Here is an 18,048-nt window from a genome sequence, read left to right as displayed (position 1 = left end):
GTGCTGTTTGAGGGTCCCCAGGACAAGGGAAGAGATGAGAATCTTGACTCCACCTTTCAGAAGGCTGATTTATTATTTTATGTTCTCTATTCTATTAAAAGAAAATGAGATATTAGAACTACACTAAAAGGGCAAGGAGACATCAGAAAGCTGGAAAGGAATGAATAATAAAAACCTGGGACTGCTCACAGCCCCGACACAGCTGGACCATGATTGGTCATCAAGGAGAAACAATGCACAGGAGACCAGTCCAAGATGCCCCTGTTGCTAAACCATCTCCAGCCCACACTCCACAGCCAGCAGATCCTTATTGGTTCCATTTCTGTTCTGAGGCTTCTCAGGAGAAAAATCCCAGCAAAAGGATTTTCATCAAACACGTCAGTGCCAGGTGATGGCACAGGCAGCATCGGCCGGCCGAGGTCACTGTGTCATCCCTGGTGTCACAGCAAGGAGCAGAGAGTTCACCCTGTACTCACCCTGCGCTCACCCAGCCCTGCCAAGGGACCGGCTGCCAAAACAGAGCCGTGCCATGCATGCCAGTGTCTGCACGGCAGAGAGAGGACATGAAAAGCCACTGAGGAAGCTGCCACCTCCTCCCTGAGCTCTGCCCTGCAGGCCGGGTCATGGGCAGCCACTTTGGGAAGGCTGCATTTAATGCCCATCAGTTGCTCTGTGTCTGACAGGAATTGAAATAGCCCAGCTTTGGGTTGGTGCTGAGCAGAGGGCAGTGAGGAGAAAGGGAGAAGGCTGTGCTGCAGGCCAGGTGGATCCAGGCAGAGCCAATTTGGGGAGCAGCCTTGTCTAACAGCATTTCATTTTCCAGTTCTACTACATTGCATTTCATTTTGCACTTCTGCTAGAACTGCATTTCAACAGGTTTCAAATATCTTCCTCAGTCCAGCAGCCTGCTTGAAAGTGCTGTGTCTTTATCAGACCATGGATGGTCCTTCTGAAATGTGAGTCTCACTGGCTGCATCCAAACCTTGTGCTTGAAGAGCATTCCTGATTAAAGCAGATTCGGCCTTTGGGGAAGAAGGGGCTGCAAAGCATTTCCTAAAGCATTTTCTACTCCAATTTCATTGTGAGGAAATACACCTGAAGGATGATGCAGGGATTAGGATTGAGACAAAGATGAGTTTGGTGGGTCAATTTTACTTTGAGAGCTTGAGAAGCACAGGAAGCCCAAGTGATGATCCCAGAGGGTTGAACACAGAGGTTTCAGATATACAAGGGCCTTAAACTTAAAACCACTGCTCTCAGCAAGGAGCTGTCTCAATGCTGCATTAATGTTTTCTCCTCTTTGTGCATGTGTAGAATTGAAATCCCTCTTGGGGAGGAAGCTTATTCCAAGTAAATTCCTAAACAATCAGCTGAAAAAAACCCTGAAATGTTCTTTCACTTGATTTGCTACTCCCTGCCAAATGCATGGGCATGCCAGGTCTTGAGCCTGGTACTGGAGCTGAGCCTTGAAGGAGGAATTGTCCACACAAGGCTTCTCCTTCAGTTTTGGGATCCAGTGCTGATTGCAATCAGGTCTGGTGAGAGAAGTGATCATAAATACACCAGGTTTCTGTGTGGCTCATGAGAAATGAAGAGCAGGTGTGGCCCAAGGCAGGTGTTGTGGTCAGATCCTGTCTGCTCTGCACGGAGTTTTTGGTCTCTGGGAACCTCTCGTGTGGGGCAGGAGTTCATGTTGCAGCATCTCCTGCTGGGCTTCACTCCCAGATCCTCCAGTAATGATAGCTGAGGGTTCTCTGGCTGCACTGGCCAAAGATGCTGTGCTAAAACACCTTCTCCTTCAATTCTTTCAGGTCCCATCAGCTTTCATAGCCTTGTATATTTTTAAATCCTTTGACATTTGAAACACTGTTCCCCTGCAAGGCCTTCTCCTAAATCCCAGCTTCTCAGAAGGCCCAAGGGGACAGGGTTGGCCAAGGGTGGAGCTGTTCTGGGTTTGTGGGTGGTGCCTTGTAGTGAACAGTGTGTTCAGAGCTGCTCTGCTGGTTCTGCCTATCACTTTGACAGGGAAGGAGTGTGCTGGGATATGATAAATCACTGAATTGTCACTTCTAAATGCTGCTTGCAATGAAAACATTGTGTATAAACCCTCCTAAATGGTGTTAAATTTGTCTGCTATATTTCTTCCCTCCCACCCCACCACTGCTGCTCTAAGTGTGATCCCTTAGTAGCTCAGTCTTTCTTTGTGTTTGACATTTATGCCCACTTGCCCCAAAGCTCTGGGGGTTCTTTTTAAAATATGATATTGATTTTTTTCTTGGTTTTAAAAAAAACCCTGAAATGCACACAAACACACACACACACAAAAGAAGCAGGTCTCCATGGCTCAGCCCGGAGTGGTAAAGGAAGAGCAACAGGAAGGGTGGTTTGTGGTGCAGGAGAAAGTCTCTGCAAGACTTAAAGGAGCATCCCATTTCCACAGATGGCTTTTCTTTTTTTTTAATGGGTTATGGTGCTGGGAAGATCTGGAAAGAGTGCGAGTCCCTCATTCCAGTTTGGATGTCTTGTTTTAAGAAATGTGTTCTTTCAGCTCTTGGAGAGCATAGTTTTGGATTCATCCTCCTATCCTCCAGTCTTGGTGGCTCTGTTGTTTTTTTATTTCCCTTTCTCTGCCCCTTTCCCTGCCCTCACTCCCCTGATGGCTGCAGGGGATGTGATTCAGGCACTCATCACTGCTCTGCAGCTGCTTTACAGAGCTAAAACTGACTGGGTCTTTCACCCTCCTCTCACAGCAGTGGTGCAGAGTGAGGCACATGGCAGGGCAGGGGTTTTAGCTGTTGTTTTATCTTCTGGTTTGATGTTTAACACATGAGGCAGAACCCCAAGCCCCTGCTCACCATGTCAGGCTGGGCTGCAGGGGAGCACATTGACAGCAACACAGTGGCTGCACCACAGCCACCATCAATCTGATAGAAAAAGGGTTTAAGGCTTCTAACAGCGCCATGGTGACTGAGCTGAGCCCAGCCTGGGTCTAGCTTAATCCCTGATCTGTGTAAAGCCCTCTCCTGTGCTTTCCTGAGGCTGGGACAGCTGGAGAGGCTGCTCTCCATGAGCACAGGATGGCAGCTGTGGGCTGACACTCGCTGAGCTGCCTCCCCAGTACGTGATGGGTTTGTGAGGGGTTTAAAAGAAAAAACATTACAATGTCTTTGTCATCTTCCATGCTCACTTAAGCTGGCTGTTGGTGATTTGTAGTATTTTTTAAAATAAAAACCAAATGCTTTCCATTTATAAGTAAATATGCTATGAAGAGGGCTTCAAAGGAAAGATGATTGGTTACTATCCAACTGTTGCTAAATTAATTGTTTGATGGTCCATATACTGCATTTTTTAATGTTACTGATACCTGACACAGACCATTCCCAAGCTGTTTGATAATTATTTATCAGCCATCTGCATCAGCATCATCTACATGACCAGTGATGGCCAAAAAGCAGGAAGGAGAGAAAGGGGTTAAGCTGCAGGCAGGAAAGGGAAGGCAGAAACCAAGCAGCAAACAATTGGCACCTGGGCTCCAATGAAGACTAAAAGTGGGAAAAAATGGCTTAATTGGAAAATCTGCCTATTGTGTGTGCAGTCTCCAAGGGGAAACAAACAAACCCATTCAAAGGAAGGGAAAAAAAGGGCAAAGAATTAAAAAATCCTTGTGCTGTTTTGCAGAACTGGGGGGTTTAACTCTTCCCAGTCTAAGGCAGAAATATTTTTATTACCAAACCATCTCCCTTTTTAAAGCATTTAGTTGGATTGAGTAATTTCTTAAGTCCTCCATCATCAGGACCAGTTTGGGTTTGGCAGCTCCAACACCTTGGCAAGGCCAGGACGAGTTCAGTGGTTCTCCCTGTCCTGAAAGAGAGGAGAAAAGGGAAGTTAAGCTCACTGCAGAATCAAAGACTCCTGCATTTCATCTTTTGGCTTGCATTGCTCACCATGGAGTTTTAGCCATAAAAAAGGGGGAGGTGGCACCAAATTGAATTAAAAAGTGCCCTTTCCCAGTGTTTTTATTCAGACATTCAAAGGAAGCTCATTTTTCTTCTAGCATTCTTTCTCTAATTTAAGCAGAACCATTTTCATCCCAGACCCCACTCATCAGTTGTTCAATCCTTTGGCACTGGATCTGGACAAAGGAAGGGACAGCACAGAGGGAAACCCTCCAAAACTGGACAGAGAAAAATGAAATGCTGGAAGACAGAGCCTGCAGACAGAGAAAAATGAAATGCTGGAAGACTTATACCTGCAGCTGGATGCTCTTTGAGGTGGGCTTCCTTTAAAGGAATGGATTTGCTGCTAAACACATCTCAGGCTCAGATGTGACCAGGGAGAAGGTGGGATGGAGATGAGGAGTCAGACAAGGAATAGCCAGGGAGATGCAGGGCCCAGGAACATCAAGGATGGAGAAGAGAAGGAGCAGGGATTGTTCTCCTTGTTTGGATCCATCAGTGCTGGGGGCTTGGGAAGCACATGAGGGTACCAGAGGGATGCTGGGCAGGAGCAGGAGAACTCCAGGGTAAGGGCAAGCTGCTCCCACTCCGGGGCTGGGCCAGGGAAGGAGGGGAATGATTTCTCTCCCCTCTCCAGTGGGATGCAGGTGCCTCCCCATGCAGAGGCAGGAAAACTGCCTTGCAATCAAGTACAAAACCTGCCTGGCAAGCCCAGGATGCCAGCAGCCATTTCTCCTGGATTTCCTGCTTACAGGCATTTTAAGCTTGCTTTGTCTCAAAAGCACCTTTTTTTGCCAAGGGCATTCCCATTTCTTTTGGATCCTGAGCAGAGGTTTGGAAAGCTGACTTTGATGAGGGAACTGTTTCCTATTTTGATCCGTGTTAACTTGGAGTTTCCCTCGGCACCAAAATCAGGGGGTGAACCCAACCCTTGAAGGGCCATAAGATCCCAACTATGCAATCCCCAATCCTCTCAGCATTGGCTTGTAGAACCTTCTCAGGGTTAATTTAGCAAACTTAAGGGTTTGGCAAGTTCAGGATCAAAACAACCAAAAAATTCATGAAAAAGAAACTGAACTGAAGCTGGCTAAAAGCTGACGACTCATTACAACAATTCAGTGAAAAGGAGGCAGGATTGATCCTGTGAAAAACACCAATCGCTTGTTTTTAAAATTTTAAAAGTTTAACAGTAATTAAATGGTTATAAAAATAGTAATACATATAGAGTACTAATAATTTGGACAAATTAAATTAGGACAATATGAGACAATAGAGACAAAGAGTTACGGACGTCCAGGTACCTTTTTCTGGGCAGTATAAGCCCAAAAAAGGACCCACGTTATCAAAGGATAACCCTTAAAAACAACAGCCTGTTGCATATTTATACACTTAATACATGATGCATAAATTCCATTCAAATACAGGTTTCTGTCTGGTCATCATCAACTTCTTCCTCTGAATCCTGACAGCACCTTCAAGGCAGGAAGAAGTTCGTTTTTTCTAATAAGAGAGCAATAAATTCTTTTTCTCTGAAAGATTCAGGTGTCCTGTGGCTGCTATCTCGCTGCGAGTCCTTTCTTCAAAAAAAGTATCCTACATAGCATAGTTTCTATTTGAACATTTTTTATAACCTAAACCTATATTTTACACAGTACTTAAGAGAATTAATACAGCATTACTTTCTAACACAACACATATACCATTCATTTCAATATTAGCGAAAAGCCAATCATAAAATACATGCGCTTTTCACAGCGGCCAAACCCCAACATTCAGCGGTTCCCTCGTTATTTAATTGTTGTTTAACCTGTTTAATCGTTGTTTAATTGTTTTAATTTAATCATTCCCTCCCCCTCACGCCGCTCCGACCGCGACTTCCGACCCCGCGTCAGCGGCGCCGCGCGCCGTCTCCACGGCGACGGGGCCGTAAAGCGCGGCCGCGCGGGTGTCGCAGCTGCTCGGCGGGCAGAGCGGCGCGGCCCAGCGGGCCGGGGAGCCGCGGCCATGGAGATGCCGCTGCCGCCCGACGGTGAGGGGCGATCGGGGGCGCCGGGGGGAACGGGGGGCGACCGCGGGAATGGGAGGGAGAGCGGGGCATGACGGCGCTGCTTCCCCACAGACCAGGAGCTGCGGAATGTCATCGACAAGCTGGCGCAGTTTGTGGCGCGGAACGGGCCCGAGTTCGAGAAGATGACGATGGAGAAGCAGAAGGAGAACCCCAAATTCTCCTTTCTCTTCGGGGGCGACTTCTACGGCTACTACAAGTACAAGCTGGCCCTGGAGCAGCAGCAGCGTGAGTGGGGCCTGCGGCTCGGGCAGGGCCGGCTCGGGGCTCCCTCCCTCGCCGGCCGCGGGGTCTCGGGGTCGGCCGGCGGAGACACTTTTGTCTCTTCTGGTCTCGTCCTGCTCCGCCGGGACCGGTTTGCAGCCTCTTCCTGCGCTCGGGGTTCCCGGTAGTTGGCTCAGCGCTGCCCACGGCTCCTCACGGCCCCGGTTGTGGGTTTGGAGGCGGGGAGCGGCAGGGACGGGCAGCGTGGTGAGACGGAGCTCGGCACCTGGAGAGCCGGAACTCACTCGGCTTGTCCTGGAGTTGTCCCTCTGGAAGTGCACAGGGAGTTGCTGACTCTCCTCTTTGGCACCATCCACCTGTGATTTTGCGTTAACCGTAGAATCATAGAATATGCTGAGTTGGAAGGGACCCATCAGGATCATCGAGTCCAACTCCTGGCCCTGCACAGGACGCCCCAAGATTCCCACCAAGTGTCAGAGCATTGTCCAAGCAGCTCTGGAGACCCCTCTCACCCCCTCAGAGCGAGGCTCTGTTTGGAACCGGTGCCATTTTCACCTGTGGGCTGGTGGTAGCAGGTTTCTCTGGGAGGTTTACTTTCAAAGTTTACTCTGTCTGATAGTGTTGTGCAAGCAAAGCCAAGATATCGAGGCTTCCGCACAGATCCAGCCCCTGCCACAGCCATCGCTCCCGCCGGCTGCACCCATCCCAGCCCCTCAGGGCACCCCGTCTGTGGAGGAGCTCATCCAGCAGAGTCAGTGGAACCTGCAGCAGCAGGAGCAGCATCTCCTGGCTATGAGACAGGTTGGTGTGAGATGAACACTCATCTGGTGTATTCTGGCCTGTCAGTGGCTGTAGGAATTAGGAGTGAAGGGGGAAAGGATGATATGCTGCTGAGTGGAGCTGCAGGTGAGGGGATGTTGCTTTCCTTACTTTTGTTGTGTGGTAAATACCATCGTTCCCCTAGAATGGATGTATCCGGTGTGTAGGTTGGGTTATGATTGCATATGGGTTATGTTACTATGGGGTGAGTGATCTATGATTAAAACCTTCTATTTGCTCTTTGAAAAAATCTTGTTAGTTATAGAGTGGAATAAATTGTGACTGCTTTAACCTGGGTTTGATGCTGCAGGTTGCTGGGAACTGCAAGATGTTCCAGTTTGTAGTATTCTGACTTAGTTTGGAGGGGAACTGTGTGCTGCTATCAGCTAGCTGATTTTTGCAGGAGACATTTAACTGTTAAAGCTGCTGAAAACCAAACTGAAGAGTTCCTTGTGCCTTGGTTATGTTCCTTATGTTTAAGAGCTTCTTGCAATTATTTTTTATTACATGATAGATTTTAGAAGTAAACTGAACTTCTCCAGAAAAATATGAAGAGTCTTTTCAGAACCAAAGAATTGAAACATTTTCATGAAGTCACAGTGCTTGTAAAAGACTTTGGTCCTTAAGATTGTCACTTAGGTCCAAGAGGATAAGGATACAGCAGCTTCATTCTTTAAAAGAATTTTGGCTGTAATGTAATTCTTTCTCTTTTTTTGGTTTTTTTTTTTTTATTTATTCAGGAACAAGTCACATCAGCAGTAGCCCTTGCAATCGAGCAACAAATGCAAAAAGTTTTGGAGGAAACCCAGTTAGATATGAATGAATTTGACAACTTGTTGCAGCCAATAATTGACACTTGCACAAAAGATGCAATCTCAGTAAGTGATCTGAATCTGCACAGGGATTTGGTGGCACTGTGGGTTCGTTTGAATTTTGAGATTCTCTGTACATTAACAGCAGCTTTATATCTATGTTGTGTGGCAGGTAAGATGAAAGCTGTTTCCTGAAAACTCCCCTTCCTGCAGTTACTTCAGAGCTATAGGAAGCCTGTATCGTGGCAACACATTAGACTGACTTAAAATATTTTAAATTTTGCTTTTCTAAGGCTGGCAAGAACTGGATGTTCAGTAATGCCAAGTCTCCTGCACACTGTGAGCTGATGGCCGGGCACCTGCGGAACCGGATAACCGCGGACGGCGCTCACTTCGAGCTGCGCCTGCACCTCATCTACCTAATCAATGATGTCCTGCATCACTGGTGAGAATTCAGTGCTGGGTTTCAGTTTGCTGTTTGGATTAATTTGATGCAGTTTCTCTCCTAGATACAGTGTTGGTTTGACTAGTCACTTCATATTTTAACATATTAATTGTTTTTAGCAGCTGTCCTTAGATGTCCATAGTGTTTTAGTAATCAAATTTAAGTAAAACCATTTTACCTACTTTGTGTGTTTTTTCTCCAGACAAGATTTTACAATAAAGTCATTAGGGAGAGAACTCTCTATTTCATGATTCCACTACTTTTAGTATAGCAGAAGTTGAGATGAATTGAATATTCCAATGCACTTAGTGTTACAGTGAAAAAGTTAACTCTTCCCATTCCTTTCTTGAAGCCAGAGGAAGCAAGCACGAGATCTTCTGGCTGCTTTACAGAAGGTGGTTGTGCCTATTTATTGTACCAGTTTTCTAGCAGTGGAGGAGGATAAGCAACAGAAAATTGCCAGAGTGAGTATCTGGTTTTGGTTTAACTGTGACTTTTGCTTTGTTAAGTTGGTGCTATGTAAATTCACAAATAGGCAGGTTCAAGAAGGTGACTGAGATTTTTCTAGTCTGATTGTATTCATAAAGTCTATTATAGGAGGTGCTCTAGTACACATTTAAAATAGAACTTCAAAGTCCTTAGGCTTTATTTAAGAGTTATCACAATGATGAATGCATCTGAATCTTTAGTCATTCAAAAATAAATAGAAAAATCCTAGGTCTTATGAAAAGCTGAAGACATAGAAATGCTGTGGCTCAGTATTTCTTTGATTGTTCATGATTTCCTTTCACTCTTATTCATGCAGCTTCTTCAGCTATGGGAGAAAAATGGGTACTTTGATGAGTCCATTATTCAGCAGTTACAAAGCCCAGCTCTTGGACTTGGCCAGTACCAGGTTAGCCACAAAAATACCAGTTTTCTTATTTATGCAAATATTTTGAAAATTATTTTCCTTTTCAAAGTATAATGTTAATTTTTGTCTCCCCTCCCCTCCCTTGAAGTTGCTTACAAGGGATTACAAAAAATAATGTAAAATATAACCTTGTAATTTCAAGCATTCAATAATCCAGCTGCTGATATGGCCCTGGAGACAGGATACAGACTGATACAGTCCTGTACATATTTGACACTGTCTTGTATAGCAGGGAGTGTTTGGTTAAAAGGAAACAAACAAACATGGCTTGAAATTGGATACATTGAATATAAAAATTGTAGTGGCAGCAGGAACTTTTCCTTTTTATTATTAATAATGAATGCTGTTGATTTGAGCTGTAGTGGAAAGGCAGTACTAAAGATGGTGGGTTTCAGCCTGCAGAAAATATTTTGGGAATATCCACAAACCTTTGTAATGACACTGGGTGGTTCTGCCACCATTATCCTGCATCCTCAGGCGTTTTTTTGGAGAGAAGATGAAGGGCAATAGAGAGAATTTGGAACAAGTGGATAAGGTAGGTGTTACAGGTTCAGTGTTCACTTGTTCTTCTTCATTTCTTTTACCAGGCAAATTTGATCACTGAATATGCAACGGTTGTGCAGCCTGTGCAAGTGGCTTTCCAACAGCAGATTCAGAACCTGAAAACTCAACACGAGGAGTTTGTGAACAGTTTAACACAGCAGCAGCAGCAGCAACAGATCCAAATCCCCCCACTAGAGAACGAGGTGAAATCAACACCCCCACCTCAAGCCCCCACAGCAGCCCCAACCTCAGCTCCACCATCTGTTCCAGTCACACAAGCAGGTACTGAGCTGACCTGGGACCTGTGCAAAAATCACTGGCTGACAATGTTATGGCTTTTTTTTTTTGTTTTTTTCCCACTCCTTTTTTAATAATGAGGCACAATGCACTGCTGGTTTGGTTCAGGCAAAAGCTTGAATCTGTTCAGAACCTTGCAGGCAGATGCTTGAGTATAAAAAGAACCAAAGAGATGAGTGTTGAATGGATCAGAAATCCTGTCTCCCAGTAATTAGATTTCTGCAGAAGGAAATTATCTGGAGCCTGGTGTGCTGATGTTTTATTAACTGCAAGTGACTTTGATGCTGACAATAGTCTCTAAATTGTTCCAGATGATGGTAAATCTCAGCTGCCTCTGGCTGGTTCTACAGAGTATGACACAACTGGGTCTGGAGTGCAGGATCCTGCCTCAGGTGGACCACGTGGGCCTGGGTCTCATGATCAGATTCCCCCAAATAAACCACCCTGGTTTGACCAACCTCACCCTGTTGCGCCGTGGGGTCAACAACAGGTAAGAAACAGTTCTGAAAACGGATGTGGAGCTTTAGAATGACTGTCTTGGTTGTGGAGGTTGGGAATGACCACCTTGGTTGTGGAAGTGCAGTGAAAAGCCAGAAAGTTGGAAGCTGTGAAAGTTAGAAATCCAGATTTCAATGCCAAGCTTTGTCATTCTGAGTGCAGTTAAAGGCAAAATGTTAATAATCCTATTTCAGTTTGTTAACCATCACACTATTCCTATGAACAAGAGCTGTTTGGTTCAGTAACAGTTTGGTCTTTTCCCATCTTTTTTTCTGAAGTTGCAGTCATTCAAACTCATATTTGAAATGTTCTTTCACCTGTGCATGGGCTGTATTTCCTTTAGAAGGTGCATTACTGTGTTCTTCATTCTTGTCACCTAATGACCAGGCTTCTGTACTTCACCTCCAGGGACCACCTCACTGTCCTCCCTGGAATAACAACCACGAAGGAATGTGGAACGAACAGAGAGATCAGGGCTGGAACAATCAGCGAGAGACACCTTGGAACAACCAGCCTGATCCTTCGTGGAACAACCAGTTTGAAGCACCATGGAACAACCAGCATGAGCAGCCTCCATGGGGTGGGGGTCAGAGGGAACCTCCATTTCGAATGCAGCGGCCACCTCACTTCAGAGGCCCATTTCCTCCACATCAGCAACATCCCCAATTCAACCAGCCCCCGCATCCGCATAATTTCAACCGCTTTCCACCTCGCTTCATGCAGGATGATTTTCCACCTCGCCATCCCTTTGAAAGGCCTCCTTATCCTCATCGTTTTGATTACCCCCAGGGGGATTTCCCTCAAGGTAAAGTGTGTACCAGGCCAGGTTTTCTTCTGTTGGAATGCTGATTGCCATTACAAAATGATTCAGTGATTTGGGATGACAGTTTATCCTTGGTGTGGACTGTTGTGATTTTCCTAAGAAATGCTTAGTTTGGGAGTTTGGGAAGCTACTGCCAAGAACTCAGTAGGAAACACATGCAGAGCTGGATGCTTCCTTGCTTTTTGAGTCTTCCCTAACGAATAAGAAATTGTAGTCCAAATTCAAGTTAGCAACTCTACAGGCACCTCTTTTGTGACTACTTTGCTTTAAAAGTAGTAAGTTCAAAGGTGAGAAGCACCATTTTCTTGTAAATTTAATCACCTGCACATCAGCCCATAGGTGAGGTCTGTGACCTGTGTAGATGGAGGAAGTTAAGAGGAAGGCTGAAAGGATTTGTTCCTGTGCATACACTCATTTGTTCTTTCTTTTTATTTTGACTGCCAGGCTCTCTATTTTTCTGCATTTAATGTTGTGTGGCTTGGTAGTGTGTGGTGAAACGATCCTTACCTCCAGTTCTTCCTCCTCATTGGGTTTGTTCTCTTGTTGGAACATGGGAATGTGTGGGAGTGTAACCTGGTGCAGCTTGCCTGGCCAGAGGTAGTTTCCATTTCACCTGCAGGAGTTACTGTTACTCTGGAATGATCCTTGTCAGTGTGAAGGTCAAAGATCACCCTGGTTCTGTGTGACAAGTCATTTAGAAAATAGATTATGTTTCCGTGTAGTTGTTACGTTAATCCTAAAAGTTTCTCAATTTTCCAAGTCCAAAAATGGTTGAAAACCAATGGATTTGAGTCCTTTTGACCACAGTATGTCCCAAAGGAAGCAGTGGCTTGGGGCTGAACTATCCTGTTGTCTAGAGAGTGGTTGCTGTGGCCAGGGAGGTAAATGCACTGCATGAGTGTGGACCTGAGCCAGCCTCCAGTCCTTTAGTTCTGGTGCTTTGCTGGATCTGCTGAGATTGGGTTTTAGGATAAATGCAGTAATTGAAGTACATCTCTGATTGATTGCCTTCTTTCTTTGATAGCTGAATAAAACATTTTAACCCTCCCACTCTGCAGAAATTGGACCTCCTCATCATCATCCTGGTCACAGATTGCCTCATCCTGGTATCAGCGAGCATCCCCCCTGGGGAGGGCCACAGCACCCAGATTTTGGGCCTCCCCCACATGGATTTAACGGGCAGCCCCCTCACATGCGGCGCCAAGGGCCCCCTCACATGAACCACGATGATCCCAGCCTGGTGCCAAACGTTCCCTACTTTGATCTTCCTGCTGGCCTGATGGCTCCACTTGTCAAAGTAAGTGCTTGCTATGGGATTGATTCAAAGCAAGGCACTGGTGAGATGAAAAGATCCAAACCCTGTTGTTGTTATTAGGGACAGTTCAGCATCAATGTGCATGATTTCAAATCCTGCCATCCCACAAGCGGTTGTCTAGGGTATAAGAGCAGGAGTAGTTTGGGGGACTAGGTAGTGGAAATGGTGGGAATTTCCATGTGTTTTGTGCTAGAGGAAGCTGGTCCAACCCACAGTGTGAAAGAATAATTTATACTTACAAGTCTGACTCCTCTTTGTAGGAAATGGAAATCCCCAGTGATTTCCAGATGGCCAGAGAGACCTCACAGATCTGATGGGGCCACTGTATTAGTTCTTCATCATCAGAATTCTCTTGAAGATGTTTTACAGTATCAATGTTATATATATACACATGAAGAAGGATAGAGAACAGGAAACATACCTGTGTCAGCATCTTCAGGGATCCTTACATTTATGTATTCTGTATTTGAACACCAGGTTGTGCCAGGCTTCCATCCAGACACATTAGCACAAAGGTGGATGAGATCTGCATTTCATCTGCCTGGTGAACCACTTAATACTTCAACCTGTGCAGTGCAGGCTTTTCTCAGAGAACTCACAATAGTGATAGCATGAAGGAGCATTGGTTCATCTACAGAATCCTTATTTCCAGTTGATTTTTTATCCAGTATTGAAATTTGAGATCTCTACACAGCTAAATCTGTATTTAACTCTTCAGGTAGCCACCCCATGACACAAATGTAATTTGTTTTGTTTCTGGCAGCTTGAAGATCACGAGTATAAACCTTTAGATCCCAAAGATATACGTCTTCCACCTCCAATGCCCCCCAGTGAGAGACTTCTGGCTGCAGTTGAGGCATTTTATAGTCCACCATCTCATGACAGGCCTAGAAACAGGTAAGAGTAGGTGTAGCCAATAAAATGGTAAGGAAGATGCTCTTAAGAAGGTGCTTTAAATCACAGAGTGCCTCCCTCTCTTTTGCCTGTGTCTTGGTTCTCCTAATGCTCTTGTTGTATTGCAGCTGCACTTGCTGTTTGATCTTATACTGAGATTTGTGAGACAGTTTTTCCCAGACCCTTTTTGCTGTACAAAACCCTGTGAAAATCCTTAAGGTCGCAACTGAAGTGGAATTTACACGTGTGGGTTCTGTGTGGTTGATTTGTTGCAGTGAAGGATGGGAGCAGAACGGACTGTATGAATTCTTCAGAGCTAAAATGAGAGCAAGGCGGAGGAAAGGTCAAGAGAAGAGAAATAGGTGAGAGCTCCTGTGTGCCACCTTCTGCTCTGTGCTGTCCATCTGGAAGGTGCTTGGGCTAAATGCAGAGGGAAAGGTTGTTCAGCAACATGCTGATGAAATAATGAGTTTCAATGTGCTGGAATTTCTGTCTAATCTGCAGAAAATGGACATGGCACAGGTTGCCCAGAGCAGCTGTGGGTGCCACATCCCTGGAAGTGCCCAAGGCCAGGTTAAACAGGGCTTGGAGCAACCTGGTCTTGAGGAGGGTGTCCCTGCCCAATGGCAGTGGTTGGAACTGGATAAGCTTGAAGGTCTCTTCCAACCCAAACCGCTTTGTGATTCTGTGGAAGAGTTTTTCACACTCAAGCTTTCACTTTCAGTGCAGAAGTGGTGCTTGTGTGTAATTTGAATTTGATCAGGAGTAGATTTGTGTTGCTGGTGCTTCTCCATGGAATCTCACTGGGGTTTCCCTCCTCATTCCTGCAGTGGGCCGTCTCGGTCTCGCAGTCGCTCCAAAAGCCGAGGTCGTTCATCTTCTCGGTCTCACTCGCGATCTTCAAAATCATCCGGCTCCTACTCGAGATCCCGCTCTCGCTCCTGCTCTCGGTCGCGATCCTATTCCCGCTCACAGTCCAGGTGGGGCACAGGGGGCTGAACTTGGGAACTGGGGGAGTGGGAACCCCCAGCCCTGGAGGCTGATCCAGGATCCCGGGGTTGCTCTGTAACTCGTGTGCTCTCCCTTTCAGGAGCCGGAGCAGGTCCCGCTCCTCGCACAGCCGATCGCGCTCCCGCTCACGGTCTCGCTCCAAGTCCTACTCCCCAGGGCGGCGGCGCCGCTCCCGCTCTCGCAGCCCCACTCCTCCGTAAGCTCTGCCTTGCTCCTGTCCCTTTTACCTGGGCTCTTTGAACAGAGCCTGCAGGGGCACTGCCTCCTCACCAGGGCATAATTAGCATTTCATCCAAGAGCAGAAAAGATGGTGGAGAGCAGATCTAGAAACAATTTATCTGCTAATATTGTAGAGAGAATATCACTCTATTGTGGTGGCTTTTTGTTTTAACAAAACTGCATGCAGAAGTGAAAACTGCAGAATGTGAAGTCTGTGTATGCCTTCCTTGGCAGCAGGAGTAATTCTGTGTGTGCTCCATTGGGAAGAGCACAGTGTTTGATTTCCCTTGTGCTGAGAAGCAGGTGATGTGTTTCTGGCACCTCAATAACTGCATCATCTGATGGCTGTAGTAAAGAATAGCTTAGTAGTGTTGGATGTTAATAGCTTAGTAGTAAAGAATAGCTTAGTAGAGTGGATAGAATTGTGTTGGATGTTAATGCTTAATGGAATAGAACTGACCCTGTTTTGTGTCAGACTAGTACCACTGGTTCTAAATTTGTTGTTCTTGTTTTCTTAGTTCTTCTGCTGGTTTGGGCTCCAGTTCTGGGCCTTCTATACCAGAATCGAGACTTGGAGAAGAAAATAAAGGCCATCAAATGCTAGTGAAAATGGGTAAGATGCTGTTCTAGAATCTTAGACAAGCCAGGAAACAAAATTAGACACTGAAGTCTTAGATGTAATTCATTAATGCATGTTCATAAGGAATTATTCCTTGGCATTCCAAGGTCAGCAAAAGAATATTCAGAGATGTAAGATACAGAAGACAGGGATGTGAGTTTGGCATCAGATAGAACTGACCCTACCCAAAGTATTTCATTTCCCTGCAGTGCAGGTCAGCAGAATTGATTGGACAGATTGGACTTGCACTGCCTTTCTTCTTACCCTCCTAACAGTTTTTAGGGATACTAAAAAGCTGCTGTCAGCTCCTAGAATCTCTGCATATTAATGCTTGTGAAATAAATGGGACAGTTCCTGTGTTGTTTCAGGTTGTCTGTTTCCATCCTGCTTTATCAAACTGATGCTGTCTTTGGTTGTTTCCAAAATGTCTGCGTTTGTCTTCACAATTGTAGTCATAAAAAAGCAGTGAAAGCATTGCAGTGTTGTGTCCTTGCTGCAGGATGGAGTGGATCTGGTGGATTGGGAGCCAAGGAGCAAGGAATTCAAGATCCAATTAAAGGAGGTGACATCCGAGACAAATGGGATCAGTACAAAGGAGTGGGAGTTGCATTGGACGACCCTTACGAAAACTACAGAAGAAATAAAAGTTACTCATTTATCGCACGCATGAAGGCCAGGGATGAATGTAAGTGAACGTTTCTCAGCAATTTAGAAACCTCTATGAACTTGAAAGTGATTTTTGTAAACCCAAATCAAAATAGCAGTAGCTGTTATTTTTTTCTAATGTGACTGATACAGTAAAACAGCAGGTAAGTGGATGTGTACTCTGATTAACACAGCAAGTTTTTCTTTTTAGGCATTGTGTTGTGTTTTCATTTCTGAAATGTTAATTAATAAGCGTGTTCTGTGTAAGTCACTTCCTGGCTGCAGTACTGAGCACCTGCATCTTTGAATGTTGCCCTCCAAAATCTTGAAGCAGTCACAAAGTTTGTGGAGGGGGAGCTGTGCCACACAAGGGACAGCTGCCACAGCAGGGAGGTCCTGGTGGTTGGAACCAAGTCAGGCCATGCTTGCTGTTCACCCTGCCCTAATCAGAATTTCCTACCATTAATATCACATTCTGCCAAAGCCAGAATTTGTAATAAATTCCCTGTAGTACAGGAAGGGTTCAGAAAAAAGACAATTACCCCAAATGATGGATTTGTGCAGAGAGTCTGTGATACATTGAACATTGGCACTTGTCAACAGCTAAAAGGAAAAAGCTGGCATGCTCAATGAAATGTCACTTCTGCCTCTGGATCAGTGCAATCAAATGGGTTCAAATAGAGCCCATAAGGAAAAATTCCTTATTAACAGAACCCTCATTCCACCAAACACTGCAGACAGCTTAGGAAACTGCAGAATGTGTAAGAAGTCTTCTCCCTGTTGTTTCAGTGAATCATGAAACACAAGACCCTTCACCATCTGAGTAAGACTCTCTGAAGAAAGATGTCTTGCATCTTCTGCAAAACATTAAACTTTTAGAAATCCTGATTAAAGTCTGGACAAAGTGACAAATTATGTTAAAACTATGGTGAAAAATTGAAAGCTATGACACATACTTCAATACTTGTCAATTAGTGCTTAAAACAGCCAGTTGTTACTATGACATGTCTAGCAAGTTTAAAAATTCCCAATTTTCTTGCAAAACTTTCCCATTAGTTCCCCATTTTATAGTAGAATTAAACCCCACTCAAACTGCTCCTGGTGCAGGACTGTGCCTCGTTGATTCCTGTGGAAAACAGACATTATGTGATGTGGTTGCATGTTCTCTAGTTCCATAATGTATGTTTATTTCTCTCAAAAGGTTAATTCTATTTGAAGTGGAGGGGTGCTGCCTTGGGATCAAGTCAGACTGGTGCTGAGCAGTGTATCCTAATGTCTAAATGGGGAATGAAGCATCTAGTTCCAGTGCAGGTGACCTGTGAGCACTGTGCAAGCTTTTAGAACCTTCCAGTCACCTCCAGGCCCTGCCCAGCAGCTGCTGCAGCCGCCGCTCGGGGCAGGACACAAGGCTCAGTTCTCTGGTAGCTTTCCCAGCACTCTGAGGGATGGGTGATGCTTTGTAATGGAACACAGTCTTTGAGCTTTTTATATTTTTGTATATATACCCTTTAATAAAAGCTAATTAGTTGAATAGAAGAGAATCCAGTTTCTCTGCTCTACACGTTTCTATCAATGAGATGTTCTTGGAAACTTGCTGTAATCTAAATGAAAAATGAAACAAATCTTTTGTAACTGTTTCCAGAGACCACCAGCTAGAGCTGTTAGGCCCTTACACTGCACTTCCACTCCCCAGGTCTGTGTGGCAGTTCCCTTTTCCAGTTGTTTGTTTGTAGAGCAAAAACCCTCTTAAAGCCATTCAGTTAGTATGGTGGAATATCAGTTTGTTCTAGATCTACTGTAGTTGTGGAACTGTACCCGTCTGTGAATCAGCATACAACACCTGTATGTTACCAACTTGTGAATGTTGTTGTTTTGCCTTCCAATAAACAATTTTTTTAAAATAAAAATGCAGCTGAGATTTCCTGAAGCTTGGCTATAAGCCTTCCTTG

The 18,048-nt window shown here is 45.1% G+C and overlaps 1 protein-coding gene and 1 long non-coding RNA gene across 4 annotated transcripts; one reads left to right on the top strand and one right to left on the bottom strand.

Annotated features, from left to right (window-relative positions):
- Nucleotides 1-3,320: 3,320 nt before the first annotated feature.
- On the bottom strand, nucleotides 3,321-5,865 carry LOC143696157 (uncharacterized). Its single transcript, XR_013185568.1, has 2 exons — nucleotides 5,764-5,865; nucleotides 3,321-3,861 (listed from the first exon to the last, which is right to left on the bottom strand). It is a non-coding gene; the product is annotated as an uncharacterized LOC143696157 (long non-coding RNA).
- A 2-nt stretch (nucleotides 5,866-5,867) lies between these two features.
- On the top strand, nucleotides 5,868-18,026 carry CHERP (calcium homeostasis endoplasmic reticulum protein). Of its 3 annotated transcripts, none has more exons than XM_077191485.1 (18): nucleotides 5,868-5,985; nucleotides 6,076-6,249; nucleotides 6,866-7,047; nucleotides 7,806-7,943; nucleotides 8,171-8,322; nucleotides 8,675-8,786; nucleotides 9,128-9,217; nucleotides 9,823-10,060; nucleotides 10,387-10,565; nucleotides 10,982-11,378; nucleotides 12,455-12,693; nucleotides 13,475-13,608; nucleotides 13,881-13,967; nucleotides 14,436-14,585; nucleotides 14,696-14,812; nucleotides 15,354-15,448; nucleotides 15,954-16,139; nucleotides 17,301-18,026. In XM_077191485.1, the coding sequence occupies exons 1-18, from the start codon at nucleotides 5,961-5,963 to the stop codon at nucleotides 17,303-17,305; spliced, it is 2,700 nt and encodes an 899-aa protein (XP_077047600.1). In that variant the 5' UTR covers nucleotides 5,868-5,960; the 3' UTR covers nucleotides 17,306-18,026. The 3 variants fall into 3 exon arrangements, with proteins under 3 accessions (XP_077047600.1, XP_054505964.2, XP_054505967.1); XM_054649989.2 differs by lacking the exon at nucleotides 17,301-18,026 and adding an exon at nucleotides 16,889-17,278; XM_054649992.2 differs by lacking the exon at nucleotides 17,301-18,026 and having other exon boundaries at nucleotides 15,954-16,147.
- Nucleotides 18,027-18,048: the final 22 nt, after the last annotated feature.

This window comes from Agelaius phoeniceus, chromosome 29, assembly GCF_051311805.1.
Source record: "Agelaius phoeniceus isolate bAgePho1 chromosome 29, bAgePho1.hap1, whole genome shotgun sequence".
NCBI lineage: Eukaryota > Metazoa > Chordata > Aves > Passeriformes > Icteridae > Agelaius > Agelaius phoeniceus.
The sequence above is the reverse complement of the archived record's forward strand: the minus strand, read 5'-3'. Positions and strand labels throughout refer to the sequence as shown.

Coding starts and splice junctions, on each gene's coding strand:
- CHERP (XM_054649989.2), top strand. CDS start 5,961: ATGGAGATGCCGCTGCCGCCCGACG. Junction 11,379..12,454: donor CCAGGGGGATTTCCCTCAAG/GTAAAGTGTGTA, acceptor CCCACTCTGCAG/AAATTGGACCTCCTCATCAT. Junction 14,813..15,353: donor TCTCGCAGCCCCACTCCTCC/GTAAGCTCTGCC, acceptor TTGTTTTCTTAG/TTCTTCTGCTGGTTTGGGCT.